Source organism: Xenopus tropicalis, chromosome 4 (genome assembly GCF_000004195.4).
Source record: "Xenopus tropicalis strain Nigerian chromosome 4, UCB_Xtro_10.0, whole genome shotgun sequence".
In the NCBI taxonomy this organism is placed as follows: Eukaryota; Metazoa; Chordata; class Amphibia; order Anura; family Pipidae; genus Xenopus; species Xenopus tropicalis.
The window spans coordinates 103654834-103673504 of record NC_030680.2 but is presented as its reverse complement, the minus strand read 5'-3'; the positions used below and the strand labels follow the sequence as shown (position 1 = coordinate 103673504).

The window sequence follows — 18671 nt, the reverse complement described above, 5'->3', positions numbered from 1 at the left end:
TGTGTCCTTGTTCCCTTAAAGAGATACTGATAATTTTGCCATAAAAGTATTTGCCCAATGCTTTTATATTACGTATCTGACCCCCCATGCCCCTCTATAAGGGGCTGCAGAAGTTCATTCGCATTAGAAGCTATAACTGACAGATTAAGAAGGGACAGTCAGGTTGGCAAAACAGTCAGGTTTAACAACACGACCTATAGGCAGCTTTTTATGTACATTCATATTTTGAAGAGTCATTTTTTAGTGTGAGTATCACTTTAAGTGCTTAGATAAAAGAAAAAACATATTTCCTACATTGATCATAGATTTATGCTGTGATATACTGTGTAATTTTCTGTATTGTTTCCCCCACATACATCTTTCCACAAGGGCATATATATGGCAAACTGTGGCAGATACACATAGAAACCCCTCAGTTCAAATCTTTCCACTGTGGGAGGGTGTTAGAAAACTTTCCCTTTAATCATTTGTGTACACTGTGCTGTCTGAGTAATTCAGACTGGTTTCCTGCTACATATGATCACATAAATGCACTAGTAGGCATCATCATCCAACCCATTTCTTCCTTGTGGCGCAATTGCTTCAGACTTTTAATCACTATCTTGGTAGCTACTCCCATGGATAAAGGCTCATACGAGTTCTACATGATACGTTCAAATCAGTCTGTGTGAGGGCAGCTTATACATCATTGTACACTGCATGACAAAAATCTACTCATTTTTTTGTAAAAATCATTTTTTTGTAAAAGGCAAACTAAGCGCTGGCAATCTTTCTTTCTTTTTGTGTATAAATAATGGCTTTTTATCGTTTCTAGCAGCCGGTCAACTCCAGAATGTGGGTTAGACCGAGCGCTGGCGATTTCTTTCTGTGTTTATGACAAAAATCTAGTATGGATGCAGTTTGTATTTTAAGCTTTATTATTTTGGGGTACCAGGCCATTGCCATACTCTTGATAAGCTTGTATCTTAAGGAATTAGATCAGTCACCTTTTGCTAAATGTAAATTAAAATACTACATTTTACACTGCAGTTGAGTGTAAATCAGGATTGTTAATACTGAGGACAACATTAACATGCACCACTATATGCAGGGATGTGGTAAAGTACCCTAAAATCAGTCCTTGCAGGTGCTCCTGTTGCTAAGCCAGCCAGTAAAAGAATCTTTGAGTACATGAACAGAGCGCCATGTAGTTGTATAGGAAAGTGAACAGGAGGCGCTCATAGTATCGGAATGTGCAGATTCCTGAGAAGAAAAGCAGGAAGAGCATTGCTTTCCTTGGGTAGGGGCAGCTGCTCGCAGCAACAAGGTCCTTAAGCCGTGGTCAGAATGTGCAACCATAGAGAACTGCTTGACTGTTGACTGGAGATGTAAACTACAACTAAATTATTGCAGCATTGGTGCCCCTACACAACAAAGCTACACCAAGTGAGCACTATTTATTAGTAATTAGACTGAGTCGTTAGGCCCCACAGAGACACACCCCTGCTCTACATTCTAGCAGGCTGTAGGGAGAGTGTTAATATTGATCTGCATAAAAAAAAAAACTTGGTGTATATTACCCTAGCCAGGGAAAATACGAGGAGGGATCACTTGGCCCACACCTAGGCAGAGTAGTGGCCCCCAGCTCCAGCAAGTTAACAAGTGAACCTGGGAAAGCTAACTGCCCTGGTGTAAATGCCCAAATACAGGCAGTTCCTATTTAACATAGAATTTTCATAATGAAGACTATGTTTATACTGAGAACATGTATATGTATGCCAGATGCTCTCAGCTATAAAATATAATGCTAAGAGTGTAACTCTGAGGGGAATTACAATGCACTTTTAAATCAGGCCCGACACATGCAATCACTGGCCCTTCAAGAACATGGGGTTGAGAAAGGGTATTGCTGAGAGAATTCGCTGAACAGATTGTAATTTATTAAAAGCTGAGGGCTGATAGCAGAAACAGTCTTTGTTTACAAAAGCGCCAGTTAGTTAGCCCGGCAGAGTAAAAGACAGGCTGCTTGCCATAGGCCAGTAGCACTTTTTTGGCATAAAGCTGTCATTGCATATGACATGTAAGCATATAATAACCTATTTATCAAAAAAAGCATTTCTTTACATACCATACATTTTACTAGAAGGGGATAAACAAGTCATTACAATGAAACTCTTGATAAATACCACACCGCTAATTTCTTATCATATATGTCATATATCCTGAAACAGTCAGTCTTGGGCTCACAATGAGGTTTTTGTGTTGCAATGATAACACACTGCAGCATGTGAGGCAAGGTAGGGTTTACTATTTGCTTGTGTGGTATTTGCCATTGTACTGTGTTTGCACTTAAAGGTCTTTGCCCTGTCTGTTGGTGACCCCGGCAGTGCGCAGGCATCGTCTGCATTTCTGTCATTGTTCCTGCAGGAACTGAAATATTGTTTTGATTGCACTTTAAAAAGCATGAAAAAGACATGAAGTCCTTGTTATTTGTAATGTCCAAACATCAAATATTTCCTTAGCTGTGTAATGCCATTATTTACTTTTCATTGTCCTCAATTTTTCCCTTTTATTTATAACAGATGTCAGTTTCTATTAGAAAAGATTTTAGATATTTACTGATATTTCTCTGTGATATAAGCTAAGTATGTTTTCCATATAAATGAAGGGTCCCGGGAAGTTAGTAGGCAACCAAGGTCACAGGTCCATTTCCAGAGCTGCATATTGAAAATGGACTCTAGGTACAAAGCCTGTATTGCACTATAATATGTATTGCTAATGGAATAAATGGTTGCAATGGGACCATGGGTGACAGTTTGCAGTTGTGATTTTTTTAGTTTACGCACGTGGGAATGAATGTAATAAAACTTCTTTTAGCAGATGTTAAACATTTGCAATGTAATAAATGTTTACTGAATAGTATTACATAGCAAACAGCGCTAAACATTCGCAAAAATGCCATTTTACACATCTCCTGTGATTTTTATTACAATCCCCCTTAAGTGTATTATATAGTTAGGGCACTGCTGCACAATGATAGTGATGCCAGTGTAAAGAAAGAATTCCAGAACTGTGCAACTGGGAGGTGTTTGAACATTCGGCCATGTCCTGCCTTGTCACGTATGTTTCACAGTGGAATTAAGACCATTTAGTTTGTAATATGAAGCAGTAAATAAGGTCTAGATGTAAACCTTATCCCAACACACAGTAATAATTCATAGGTTTGGTCAGATAATAAATGACTGGACCAACTGACCAAACTTCATTGACAGAGACACCCTCAATAAATGGTGGGTCATCCCAGATCTGAAAAAATTGCTTTGTAATCATGATAAATGGGTTCAGTATCATTCTGGTACTCAGATGTCAGAATAATACTTAAAGGTTCATTGGCCTACCACAAAATTGCTATTAGATCAAACTACACAGGGGATTTTAGCTATTTTCAGCAAAGGGTACTTCTGTCTCTGTTAACTTGAGCCTTATGGCAAAGTGGTAGCTACAGTGTTGGAAGGGTCGGGACAAGGCCCTGGTTCCACAAAAAAAATTAACCTATCATGTAAAGGTAATATATACTATATAATTAAATCAACACATAAGTTTTTTTAGTGAAAAGAACAAACATTTATTGGCTCAGAAGATTTAACACAAATTCAAAAAAACATAAACCATCTTCCTCTGATGAAGCACCTAATGGTGCGAAACGCATTAGGAAGGAGAGTGGGTACCATGAGGCACTGGGTTTTCCTTTCCACTCTGGTATAGTATGGCTTATGTTTTTTTGAATTTGTGTTAAATCTTCTGAGCCAATAAATGTTTGTTCTTTTCACTAAAAAAACTTATGTGTTGATTTAATTGTTTAACATTCAGGACCTTTTAGTGAATTTAACTTAAGTTTTTCTGCTCAATTTATTTTTTCTTGATTACTAATATATACTATATACCATTTGCAGAATAAGGTACATAGATGGGATAGGGTTAAGGAAAAGGTGGTTACCGTGGATATAGGGTTCTATGGGGATGTAGGTGGTCATACAGAGGCAGGTTTAAAATACAGATTCATACCATTCAGAACAAGTCAGCAGCTTATCTGCATTTATGTGGGGTCCTTCCACTTGCCTGAGCGTCAAATGTGGCCCTCACTCCAAAAGTCTGCATACTGCCACTGTAATCCAGTTGTTTGGCTCTCCTGATATTCCCAACCTCAATACTGGGTAACGATTTGCCAAACAAGCAGAGCTTATCATGTATAGCCAGAATTTGTGTGAATACTGTGAGATCCCTGTACTGGATTTTGTTCTTGACAACTACTAGGCATAGGTATGGGTCCTCTTACCCAGAATTCTTGGGACCTGGGGTTTTCCGGATATGGGGTCTTTCCGTAATTTGTATCTCCATACCTTAAGTCTACTATCTAGTAAATAAACCCAATAGGGGTGTTTTGGCTCCAATAAGGATTCATTATATCTTAGTTTTGATCAAGTCCAAGGTACTGTTTTATTATTACAGAGAAAAAGCAAATCATTTTGAAAAATTTGAATTATTTGATTATAATGGAGTCTATGGGAGGTTTCTGCAATTCGGAGCTTTCTGGATAACAGGTTTCCGGATAATGACTCCCATACCTGTACCCCATTGTAAACATATCCTCTACTGCCACACATGTATGAAATTCAACAAAGTCAGGGTTATTATTTAGGATTAAGCATAGGGAATCATCAGAGATGTCCTAAACTCCACCCCCATTCCTGTAGAAATGTTCAACCTCAAACCCTACATGATACCCCTGCAGCTAAAAGCTGGACATTTTCGTTTTGAATCTTTTTCTCCATAAAATAAATATTGTTGTCTTCTCTTCAGAGAGAACATAAGCAGAAAGGTATTTTAAAAAGTAGAATTTCATTGGGTGCAGGAGAACGTTTCACCTAGAGGTGAACTTCTGTTTTGACATCATGACATATAGCCAGTATAAAGAATTCCAAACAAAGGCACTGTTTCAAGGAGATATCATGAGAATGTAAATATATTGCCATCCAGGTTAATCGCTTAGTATAGGCATGACTGCTTACATGGAATTGTTGTAGTTTGAAACGACGCCAGGAGACTCTCCCCGTGTAGGACTTTTGAAACAAGGATTATTGGTATTGCAGAAAATTCCATGTAACCATGGCAACAACCCTGCCGACGGCATAGCCTTGTTTGGAAAATGGCCTGTTCAAATTAATAAACAGAAGAAGAAAAATAATAAAACTCAGTTTTGTGTTTAAAAGAAAACTTGTCAAAACACTAGAGGCCTACATGTCGCATTCCTTTTATGTTAAGTCTCCTTTTACTCCTTAAGTGTCTGGATATTATTATCTTTCGAAAGGTATGCATATCATATGTGTTTGCACTGCACATCTAGATGTCCTATGATCCACAGTGCCTGGGGTGCTGGGGGAATTTTTCTATGCCTGATAACAGAACACATTTTAAACAAAGAGAGAAAACACTCATCATTGTTTAAATGTGATATATATTGGTAAGGAAGAACAGACATGGGAGCACTTACATTGATTTGTGACATTTCACATAGGATACCTGTGAATTAGTCTTTATCATGTATTCATCCATAAGAGGTGATCTCAAGTAAATATACATATTACATCTAAAGCTGGCCATACACGTGTAGATTACTATAAGATCTTTTCAATATTGTACAGCCAAGCTTATCATGAAATAATTGTTTTAAAGTATGATTGTCCATCAAGGAAAACGACCGCTGCAAGCAATATCGTCTAGTAGAAGGGAAAATGCCTGCTTGGTCCTGGAAACAATTGGACGATGGACAAATTTCATTGCTAATGATGAAAATTTTTAAACCTGCCTGATTGATTTTCTGGCTAATATCGGATGAAAGATTGCCAGATGTGCTATCGTTTGGTGTATTAGTGGTTGTATATATAGTTTATGTATGTGAGTGTATAGATTGGTAGGTGTGGGTTGTGTGTGCTGGGTTTACTTGGATGGGTTGAACTTGATGGACTCTGGTCTTTTTTCAACCCTATGTAACTATGTAACTATGTATTAGTGGTTGTATATATAGTTTATGTATGTGAGTGGTGCACACTAAACTTACGATAATTGTGGGATCGTACTGAAATTGGTCGTTAAGTAAAAAGAAATGGTTTGTAATGAATACTCATCCAAAAATAACTAAAAACTCCTCTTAAAATAGACCCCAAGAACCTTAGAAAATCTATCTAGCACAGGGATCCTGAAACTACGGCCCCCCGAGGTAATTTATATGGCCCCCACTGCGTCCTCGCCCCTGGCTACTACCTCTCTGCCGCAGCATAGTCCTCGGCCCCAGTGCGTCAAATCACCAAGTCACACTGGCTGGCGCTAATCATTAGCATTGGGTGGTGTGACACGTTGGCGTGACACACTGGGGCCAAGGACTATGCTGTGGCAGAGAGGTAGTAGCCAGGGGTGAGGACGGGCCAGGGGGGGCAGTAGTTTGAGGACTAATTATAGCCCGGCCCCCCAACAATCTAAGGGATCGTGAACTGGTTCCCTGTTTAAAACGTTTGAGGACCCCTGATATAGCATATCATGAGAAATCATTTGGAATACATAGGCACCCACTGAGGGCCAGTTGCCCATACATCACATGTTTGGGTTCACCATTATATTAAAACTATAGTGTCAAATAAAGAGGTTATTTGACACCATGATCCAGCAACCACTTGCCATTGTATTGAGCAAGAGTTGTGTTGACTTGGGCGCACTGTAGCAGGTATTATTTAAGAACACTACCATAATTACGACAGTGTGTCATAGGCAGCATGCTTCCAGTTCTAAATATACTAAATGGAAAGCAATTGGTAGCAGTATAGTAAGTTTATGAGCTTTTTGACCTGCCCTGAACTAAAATTGGTGCTTTTTAGTTTCGAAGCAACCCACAAGATTCTCAAGTGTTCCTTTATTGCTATATTTTCAGCAGGACACTGAAAGAATACATTTGGCATTGGCCTTAATAATGTATATCAGTGACCAGTGGCGATCAGAAGCCAGGCTAGAGCTAGTTTCACATCAAGGCTTACAGCCCTATATTTAGGCTTCCTTTAATGTTTATTCACTGTCAGTGATAAGAATTCCAGTAGTCCAGGCCAAAGGCACAAAGTTCTTTCTCATCTGTTTGCAGTGTAATTATGCTGCTATAAATAGAAAGAACAGACAAACATAAGGGCCTGATATTCAGTGTTCTGGAAAAAGGTAACAAATTGTTGACAAGGTACAATTGTGACATAAAGGAAACCTAAACTGTTTAAAGAAGCGGATTACACTAATACAGTGTGGAACATTTGACTGATTTTGTAGGACTAACCCATTCTCAACATTAAAACTACAAATGATCCTATGTTGTTTTTTGTGGTTTCTTTGTATTTGACAAATTAACGTTTGAAGACCAAATGGCAGCAAGAGGATGTCTTTTAATGTACTGAATGGTAATTTTCTAAGAGTAAGCAAACAGAACCTTACATTCATGTTGGCCATACAGAGGATTAGCATTCCTTAGCCACACCAAGATGAAGAACAATGACAGTGGCCATACAAGTTCCACGAAAATACGGAGCTGAAAAAAAATAGATACAAAATATAGAAAAGATTAGCTACTATATGTCAGGTGGAAAATGTTAAACATTATTAGAGTGCTTTACATTTAGGAAAGATCATTTCCATTACACATCATCATGTTTATGAATGTTAGCACTTTTATAGAATCAAGTTAACTGATTAAGAGACAAAGCAGAATTGTTATTTTGCTGGGTCAAGAAAATCACAGACCTTTTTGAAATATATTACAGAACACAAAACCTGATAGTTAATGTTACAAAAAAGTTAAACACGTAAAGCATTGTACAAGGTAAATTGTATTATAAAAAAAATAAAAATATTGTAGTGGCTATATGCTTTCCCATGCTACAGTGGTATAATGCAACATGCATGTATTTCCTGGTTATTTACCGCTCAGAATTCATTCCTTCACCATGTGCACTCCACCTATGAATACCATCATGGATTTAGGCACCATGTGCATTCCACCTATAAATACCATCATGGATTTAGGCACCATGTGCATTCCACCTATAAATACCATCATGGATTTAGGCACCATGTGCATTCCACCTATGAAAACCATCATGGATTTAGGCACCATGTGCATTCCACCTATGAATACCATCATGGATTTAGGCACCATGTGCATTCCACCTATGAATACCATCATGGATTTAGGCTGCTCAGCAGATACCTAAATAAAATCACAGGGGAGATACATCTAAATGGCTTATGTAAGGTTCATGTTCAAGATGGAATATGTGGTTCAGGGTAACATTTTTTTAATCATTTCCTGTTGATCTTGCATTAAACTAGAAGACCTACTAGATCTGCCTAAGGAGTCTAAATTAGGGAAAAGGATAAATGTTTTTCATTAAATCTGTTAATGGCACCTGAGCCATTAAAACATTAAAGTTTTCTTGCAAAAATTAAGTCTATTCTGAAATGTGAAAGAAGGCTGTGAATCTGAGCTGCTTAGCAGATGTTCATATTTAACTGCCTAGAATTATTGTTTCCCAAGCAGCAATTATTTGTCCTTTAACAATATAACACAGTAATCGGCCTCAATAATAGGCCTGTGACAATGCTAGTGTGTGGGCACTGTCCCTTTGATAAAACACTCACAGATGGATACAAATTGCAGTTAGAGCTTATTACACAGAGCAGCTGCTGAAACATGTAATATGCCAGAGATACATTACTTGCACCAGATGTTTTCTTAATGAACTTCTTGTTTTAATGGCATTTGAAAACAACCTACCCCATAAGCTAATACATCCCTTATCCAAATGGGATCCTTTATCCAGAAACGCAATATTCACTGCTGTATTTATAGTGCGACTGCATTCTGGAGTGCACCAATGAATCCCTAAGCATGGGATAGGGTGCAAAGTCAATAAATATGGCAGTTTGGGCCTGTGCTTTGCACTTTGCACCCAGGCACACACTCACCTCTTTGGCACGCAAAAGGCCATGCAGTTCTTTGGTGCTTTGCTAATAAAAAACTAAGCATACCTTTTGTCTTTTTCGTAGTGTCCAGTTCTTCCATAGCAAAAGCTTAACTTTGGCACTGAATCGCATCCTTCTGCAGGGAAACTGCCTTCAATCTAGGGTACAAAATGGACAAGTCAGTTAATAGTCCATGAGTCATTTTCAGAACGCTGGAATTAATTATATGCATGTGACTTTCATGTGTTCACTTTTATGGGGCTTCCACAGCAGTAGGGGACCAGCAAATAATAACAGGCTCTTATTATTGGGCCAGATTTTTGTTGTGCATGAATGCCTGTATGGTTCTGCACCATGAGCCCATAATTTTATGCCCTTGGTTTCTTTCCCCACTTGAGCCTGCCACAAGCAAAGCAATGCCCTTTTATTTTAATAGGAATTAGTAGCAAGAAGGGAAAACATTTTGATAAAAATAGTTTTTCCCTAAGAGCACTGCGATATAGATTGCCCATTGTACCACAGGCCCTAGCCAGTCTTTGTTGTGAGAGAAATCTAGAACCTAGCCTCAGATGGCATTTTATCAAGGGAGGCACAGAGCCAACCTCTCTGCTAGCGATAGAGCCTCCAGGGGGGCAACATTCAGGTGGCAAGAGCTCCAGAACAATGAAACGGGCCCTTCACACTCCAGGGACTATTGGAAGTTGTAGGGGGTTGATCCAATGAAATAGAATCAGGACAATTAAAATTGCCTGCATATTTATACTGCTGAAGAATCTTAGTCTAGTTCAGTCAAGTAATTATTCTATTATGTGCACACATAATTCTCTTGCAAACAATATGTTTTTTAAAATTACTGTGATTTAGGTATAATAGTTCCTGTAGTACTGATGACTCGACATTTTCTTCACAGCTCTACATGCCATATTTAGTATTATACAGAAAACAAAATACTTCTAGGAAAGGTTTTCCCAAAGCAAATGGGCTTGTCAGAGCCTCCCCAATGCAGATTTCTCCAGTCAGAGTTTTATCTGTGTATAATGGAAACAGGAACACGTTGACACCAATATTACTAAAGTGTTTGACATATCTTATTCTTACATGGTGTTGTATCAACAGGCAACTCCAAGCACTTCCATTACATCAATTCAAGGGTCTGCTGGATGAAACGGTTGTCTTTTAGTATCTTTACATGCTTATACCAAAATGCAGAAAAGAGGAGTGATTGCTTGGGCCCATCGCCTTTGCATCATATCAGTTCTACACTGGCCACGGTACCTAGATTATGTTCTGGCGCTCAGACAGCAGTCACAGAGCTGTATGTGTTTTATCAGTAACAGCTAAAAGAGCTGGATTTTGCAGAAAAAAAAAGTTACCTGTGAAGTCTTCGTTCTTAAACCATGTTTATAAGAAAGCACTCAGGATTGGAGCTAATAATTATACTACCACAATGTTGCTGAGCTTTACTCTCCACTACCAATTCCTTTCTAGCACCGTAGGTGAGAAAAGTATGGTATACCAATTAATTAAGGGTTAGGGTTTTGAACCAATAGTATATTGTGGATTTAAAAACCATGTTTTAACCATTACTGCTTGGTAACGCATGTGTTAATGAAGCCTGTACTTTTCTATGTTGCTTGTACTTACAGGACTGCTCTGATCTGCCGAACCCTGGTGTGACACAGCATTCCTTGTATGTTATTACCATAGCCACTCGGGAATGTGGTATGACAAATTATTGTTCCACTACATGTAAAAAGTTGCATAAGATTGGGCAAAGTTATCTTTAACTCATATTTTAATCCTTGTGGTTTACATTTAAAAAATGCCAAATACTGTACATACATTACAAAACTTACCAATACGAATAGTAACATATGAAAACATTATAGTAACATTTATGTTTGAATAAGTGCATATATTTCCTGTCTTTTGCTTCCTTTTCAAGTTCCAAGACAGTTCTGGCCTGCTTTATGGCATCTTATCTTTGTAATAGCATTCAATCAGTGTCACATATCCTACATAAAATGCAGTGCTTAAATCACTTCAGGATTTAGGGCTTGTGGCACATGCAGAATTTTAACCACCTTGGTCCTGTCAAGTAGCATAGTGGTGATCAAAATGGCCTTGCCTTCTTGCAGCTGCTTCTTATAGGCAGCCCTAAGCACAGCCCTCCTACCACCCCCTCCCTCCCTGGCTGGCGCAAAGCTGGGTCAGTCTTGCCTTGAAAGCAGATTACAAGTATAAAAGAGAGTCGTTTCTTATGGTGATGTGCCACTGCATGCCCACCATTTCCCTTTTATAACTCTACCCACTGTGCCCACTCTGTCTTAAATAATTAAAAGCGGAGTCCTTTCGGCACAGTGTGGGAGACCATCTTGTCCCAGAGGGGGCTTACTATTTTCTGTAATATTTGCTGTATTGAATAATACATTACATGATATGTCAGATTTTGACATCCACTAAAATTGTTTCAAATGCACCAAGTATAATATGTATATATGTAACAGCAGAAAGCATTAATCTGGTAATGTGATACTACATAGCTTTTCTATACATAAGGACTCCATATTCTGGTGTACTCTTTTTTTTAGGCCTAAACCATGGCATACACATTGTGATACAGTCCCAAACAAAGTTTGGCCTATTCCAGCTAAATTGACCAACCATCACTCAGTGTCAAAGGGGAAGGCAGCTTCTTAAGAACATTTTAAATTCTATAAACTGGCAAGTAAGAAGAGAGATCTCAGGAGTAGTTATATCCCATCCAAGTCCCAGTTCTCCCGAGTGCCAAATCTCTGCCACTGAGCAGAAAAAATGCAAGCTCGACATTTCTGAAGTACTGATACATTGGATCTTTGATTCCTATTTTTTCCTCCCCTGCAGGAAACTAAAATGAAATGAACTGCACAAGAATTTTGTTTATGATTGAATATCAACATCAGGTACAGTAAAGCAAGTTTGGGATGTTGTAGAGTAAGCACGAGATACTGTACTGAAAATATACAGCAATATGGGTATGTTTCAAATATCTATATTAACTTCTAATAAAAATGAGTACAAAGTGTGTGAATATTTAGAGTGATATAGCTTTGGTATATCACAAAAACTGACAGAATCATACTAACCTTCCAGATTGACTCTTGTATTTAGCCCAGTCCTAGCGGTGGGTCCCACTGTTATAAAACTTTATGCCTGTACCATTTAGGTAACAGAAGACAGAACAAGGGAGCAGTAAATGTCATCAATATACATTAGTAACTGAATATATCATCTCAGCTAGTATACATTTCAGCTATTCACCCCAAAGTTCATTAAATGAAGTCTTTATGCAAAAAAATTACAAGCTTTAAGAAAATCTAGGGAGGGAGTGTTTATACTAGGTGAGTGTATCCAGCAGTCCAGCACAGATATGCTAACCTAAGATTCTGTCTTATTTTTTCCAGGTTTGTTGAAGAAAAAATGTGCTAATGTAAGTGTGGAGGAGGTTAGGGGAATGCAGAGTCTGCAAATAGTTTTGCCGTCCTAGAATTAAAATGAAGGTTTCTGCCAGGAAGCTATTATTGCATCCAAGAATGTGGAGCCCTGTCTGCTCAGAATACAGAGCTCTGTGATTATGTGATGAACAGTAAAACAAATAAATACTGAGTTTAAATTGTTTTAATAAGTATTAAGGAAGTGGCACAAAAATTATATTCTTTACCAATTTCAACTATTTGGCCCATTGATGCTTTTTTCCATGGCTTCCCTGGCTGGTATATTGTATTTATTTTCTTTAATTGTTTTTCCTGCAGGTCTCAACAGGTGTAAATAGATCCTATAAAATATGTATTTTCAGAAAATTAAGGATGTCCATATGTATTCTACTAGGCAAACTCTGAGTCATGGGGGGTTTAATGCCACTAAACAAACTGCCTCTCACTCAGGTAGGTTGAGGCTCCCATATCCTAGTGAGCAAACAAAGGGAATTCTGGGAAATTCCATTTACATGGGTTTATCCTATAGGCTACAGCTCACCCACTGGGTTTAAAGCAGAAGCCAGGATAATATCCTAGTGAGGCAAACACTCATACTCCCTATCAGAAAAGCTATAAGGCCATGCTTCTTTATAAGATGAAGTGCATTTTTCTAGCTTGATTTTTCTCAATTATAATATTTGTGCCCTTGATGAAGATGCAGAAATCAGAAACAGTAATAGAATGTAACAAGGTTGCTAAAGCAGCCATAAATCTTTTCGTTGCCATTGTTTCATGAATACTGCAATATTTTGGCAGTCGCTTCGGCAAGTGTATTTTGGATTTTTTTTGCTAAGCCATGGTGTCTTCTTAAAAAGAACACTGGGCAAGGATGTAGGCTTTTTCCATGTGTTGTGTCCATAGATGATTCTCCCCCTTAACCCAACATTTGAACTTATCTTGGTTATTTCTTTTGCTACTTTTTGCTATTTACTAAGTACACCTAGGCACCTGTATCTGCCTCTCAGGCTATAGGCGTATAGGGGAGTATGATAGGGAGTGATAGGTTGGCTCCAAATGGCAACATCACAATAACTGTTAAGTGTTACTCAGGATGCCTCAGTCACAAACCTAAAATGTATGATTACTTGTACTCCTACCATCATGTCCTCAGCTGAAAAAGCTCACTGTGCTCCTCTGAGCAGAACATTGATCATTAAAAGAGTTACAAGGGAAGTACAATGTCATAAATAACAAGGGAAGTACATTATAGCTATACTGAAGTTAACAATGTCTACATCACAACAATTAGAGAGAAGTAGGAAAGTGAAATAATGAAAAAAAATCCCTTGGCTGCATAACCCAGTCTAATGAATCAGATAATCAGCTAAAAACACAAAACTACAGAATTACATTCACTCTACCATGAAAAGAATAAAATACATTTAAACAGTACAAGATGTAGATGGGTGCCAGTGGTTCAAAACAACATAATAAAGGTTTATTGACATGAAGGTGGCAAATCAAAGAGCCCTAAAATCAACATACAGAAACCTTTTTGTAAATAAAACAAGAAAAAAAGGAAACAACAAGGGTGGGGGAGGTCAGGGAGGATGCACTTTCAGGTAGGAAACCCATAGTGAGTCCTGGTTGAACTGGATCGGGTTCCTGTGTGCAAAATACTGCGTTTTAACAACAGTACTGCCAGGATCCTTCCAAAGGGTTTTTTTTTACATAATTTCCTCTAGCCACTTGAGTTCCTCTGCTGGTGAAATACTACATTCTACTTTGGATCTTCAGACTGCTCGTTTACTATGCCTCTATGTCCCAATCTTAGAATAACTCTTTTTGGGATCTAACCCCTATCTGAATAATCTTTGTCTACTGGGCCATCCCCCCCCAAACCCAACTTGGATCATATCTGACGGCACGCACAGGGACCTACTCCTACACCAGCGTCTGGACACACATTCACTCTTCTCCTGAGCAAGATAATAGCTACTTCCCTCCCTCTTATACACAAGGGGAAACCACCTGATACTAGTGTATAAATGAGATTAAACCCTACCTACAGGGTACAACCTCACCTGGCAGAACTATCCAAGCTATCCCCTCTACACTTACCAACTTTTCACTAAGGGATATTACAGTCAGTGGCTACTTACTAATCTTTGCATCCAGTTAGCAACTAAAAAGAAACATTAAAAAGCCAGGTGCTTGCAATTAACATTTCCCATAATACACGTAGATGCTTTGGGCATATAGCAAACATAAAATGTATGGCCTTGAAACCCTGGAAGTGCACATTTCTAGGGATGATTGTGCAAGCTTTTCATGAAGTATTATGGGAAGTGATTACTGGAGGAATATTATGACAATGATATGGCCCTGGCTTTTTCATGTTAGTGGATATACTGGAATGCATACACTGGTTAGGCCTTGTAAATGAGCCTATTATAAACAATAATCTCACTAAAGCAGCTTATATATTACAGAAGAATGACACAATGCTGATGCATCTATTCACTGATCTGACCTACTTCTCCTAGAATTTTTTTTATTTTTAGTGATGTCTCATCACAGGTTAACTGGTCATCTTTATATAAATGTAAATTGCATGCAGGCAAGGGGCTGTCCTCCATCATTCTTTAACAGGAATGTGGCTCTTGGGAAGTGCTGCAAGCTGTAAATAGGGATGCACCTAATCCAGGATTCAGTTTGTTATTTGGCAGAATCTTAGTCCTTTTTGCAGCATTCGGATTCAGAATTCGAATTGAATATTTAAACAGAACTGAATCTAGAACGTTAGAGGTACATAACTTTAAATCTCCAGACAGTTTTGAATTCTTAAAAACCAGTTTTTAAGAAAGGTTCAGATTAAATTGGTTATTCACTAAATATTTTGTGGAGAATTTGGTATTTGGCTAAATTCAAAATTGATACATTCTAGTTGCATGAATTACCCCTCTCTATTCAACAAAATTTAGAATGCGGCCAGTTTTGCCATGATTATGTAAATGACACCAAGTGGGCCAGTATATAGTAATACTTTTTACAGCTATTGCACTTGTGCTATATAAGAACAAAAGTAGGCCTTTAGTCGTCACAAGCTATACAGGGAATGGCCATGGTTTGGGAGAGAAAAGAACAGGTTTAGGCAGATTCCGCAACTCCAAGTTCTAGAATGCCAGCAATGTTAACAGGGAAATGACTGCCCATAAACAAAGTGTTTTCTGAGAAAAGGCTGCAACTCTCAGTTCAACACGGTACATAGCCCTGCAATAACCATGTCTTTCCCCCAACAAAACAAGAATGAAATATAGCCTTGAAAGGTATCTGGTTTTTATACTGTATGCTGCAAAACCACAGGTTTCTTACTTCCTGTAAAAAAACATCATTTTGTAGTTAAAGGGCTAGTTTTATATAGCAACCGTTCAGTTAGTCTTTATTTTCAAATGACATGCCTCTCTCTTCTTCCTATTTCCAACTTGCAATTTAAAATGCTGCCTGGCTATTTAGGGGTTATGGCCCTGACAGCTGAAAACTAGTGCTCTATGTGGATAAAATGTCTAAAAATTCTGTTTATACCCTTTCCTATTTTTCTTCCAGTCTTTTATTCAAACCATTGCAATACTTCCTGGTTGGTAGGGTAAAATGGGTCCTAGCAACCAGTTTACTACTAAAATTGCAAACTAGAGAGCTGCTGCAGAAAAAGGTAAATCATTGAACAACCATAGAAAGAAATACCAGTTGCAGTTCTCATGCCCTGTACCATACTAAATGTTCATCTAAAGGTGTATTACTTATTAAAGAGCACCAAGGTAAACAAATCACTTGCACATAGAAAGATCCAGAGGTTTTTCTCTAAAACATTAACATTTCTTCCCCTATGTGAACTAAAATATGTTTCCAGCTCTAGGCTTGAAGGTGCACTGTATAATGCAATATTCTTTTATTCATGTTTATGTACAGAGCAAAGTGTGCAGTTAGAAAGAGCAAACAACATCCCATAGTTCAGGCCATTCATGTGCTTTACTGGTGAAAATGGTATAAGTTGTGTTCAGAAGTCCATGGATTAAATAGACAAGCCTTCGCTGTTCTTGAGGGGTTAAATTCTTACAATGAGAACAGATCTTTAGAACTGGAATTTATGGAATTTAGCCATCCCTGCTGAAAGGTGTCCAAGTATACTGAGCAGTGAGGGTGGCATGACCTTGCCAACACATACACATTCACATCTAAAGGATATTTTCAGTGTAGCATTTTGGGTAGGGCCGAGAGCTCAGCATCTCTGGGTTCCTTTGGGACATTGTTACTAAAAACACAAATGACATTATGCATTGTGTTACATTATTTACTATATACTATATATTTGTTATATGAAGGACATTCTCATCGTAATTATAACATCATAATTAGGCTAGAAGAGGCACAGATACATTGCAATATGCAGATAATTCTTTACATCACCTAAAATTATGTGTAGTTTTCAGAAACATACAAAATACCAATGTATTGAAATTAATTCTAGTTTACACAGGGATTGGCCTGACTGGGAGTCAGGAAGGATTTTCCCCCTCTGAGGCAATTGGGGAAGGGTACAGGTTGGGAGCGAGTACAGATTAGTTTTTTTGACTCCTTCTGGATCAACTTATGCTGGTTTCACTTATGCAAAATGGATAAACCTGACAGAGGAGTCTTTTTTCGACCTCATTTGCGATGTGTCTGTGTGTTTTACTGGACATTTATACAAACAATTTTAAACAGGATATGTGGTTTTTGTGTTTTAGAAGAAAAATAAAGAGTGAGCAACCTCATTTTAGGAATAGAAAAAAACAGGTGCAGTACGGTGCTTAGCGCGGCGTCATTCCTACTATTAATCAAACATATGCACAGGGTAAAGGTGAGAAGGCAGGCCATTTGAGATGATACTCTCATCTAAAGTCTGTTGGGCTCATTTATAAACACTGGGCAAAACTGCACCTGTGCAGTAACCCATAATAACCAATTTTTTTAACCTGCTGCTATTTTAACAATGAATGCAAACATTTGATTTGTTGACAATGGTTACTGCCCAGCTGCAAATTTGCCCAGTGTTCATAAATGAGCCCCTGAGTTTTTATTATTTGATTACCCTATTATACCAACCAACATTCCTCTGAATCCCCTATATAAGTGAATAAGTGATCAGAGCTCTAGCTTCCTCTGCTTGCAAAAACTGTGGCAAAAGGTTGTCTATTTGAAATACATTTCTCGTGGTGTATAGTCAAATATAGTGCTCCACATTTATAGTATTTTCCAACCCAGAGGAAATCTAATGGTGGCTCAGACCCATGCAATACATGCTAATGCTTTTCACACACCTCTCCTGTACTGTGCGGAAATCTCTGCACACATTGGGAAGCCATATTGTCACAGCCACCGCAGCCGGCACCAGGTTACACACATACACAACACAGACTGTTTGTTATGCAGAAGATACTCGTCTTACCTTATATATCCTTGGAAATTACAGCATAGCAGAAACATTCATAATGAATGAAATGTCTAAGATAGGCATTCCATGAAAGAGAAACATTTCCCTCAGGCTGTTTCTTCTACAGGCGGCTCAGTTATAATCTGATTTCTGTAATCCCCTTTTCAACATGGAGCAGTCCAATGAGGGAATTAAAACTCAGTATTCTGTTTGAAGCACACAATAATAAATCTTCACCACACAACTGGGTAAAACTGCAAACTCTGACCAAAAAACCCCTAACAATTGTGGTGTTTAGAAGCAATCGAGTAAATTAAAGGGATTCTAAGGATGACCCTTTGGTATGGAACACCTGTCAGGGCCAATTAGGATATTAAATTATGAAAGTCATTAGTTTGCAGAATCCTAAGTAGTAGTCAAGTCATCTGTGTGGGAAGAATTAGCCATTGTATGATAAGCTGTGCAAGAAACAGTTAAGCACCTATCATTCTAATGTTACTGAGCTTAGTTTGTTTATTTAAATATTTTTGTTTTTCCCCTAAAATTAACTATTACAAAAAAGTAAGTTTGAAAAATAAATACTATAGTAATTAAGTATTGACAAGTTTATCTTATTTGTGCCTTCAAAAGGGAAACTGCTACTCCTGGCACCTCTCATCACAACATTTTTGGAAGATACTGCCAGGTAATAGGCAATTTCCCATTTGGCAGAG

At 38.1% G+C, this 18671-nt stretch overlaps 1 protein-coding gene across 2 annotated transcripts in view; it reads right to left on the bottom strand.

The window, feature by feature from the left end:
• The window catches only part of abca4 (ATP binding cassette subfamily A member 4), a 123023-nt gene extending 104778 nt beyond the window's left edge, over positions 1-18245 (bottom strand). The window contains exons 1-4 of one of the 2 annotated variants that reach the window (XM_031900048.1): positions 17974-18245; positions 9097-9188; positions 7504-7597; positions 5049-5190 (exon numbers count right to left, since the gene is read on the bottom strand). In XM_031900048.1, the coding sequence (XP_031755908.1) occupies positions 5049-5190; positions 7504-7597; positions 9097-9162 (302 nt within the window). In that variant the 5' untranslated portion in view covers positions 9163-9188; positions 17974-18245. 2 annotated transcript variants of the gene reach the window in all.
• Positions 18246-18671: the final 426 nt, after the last annotated feature.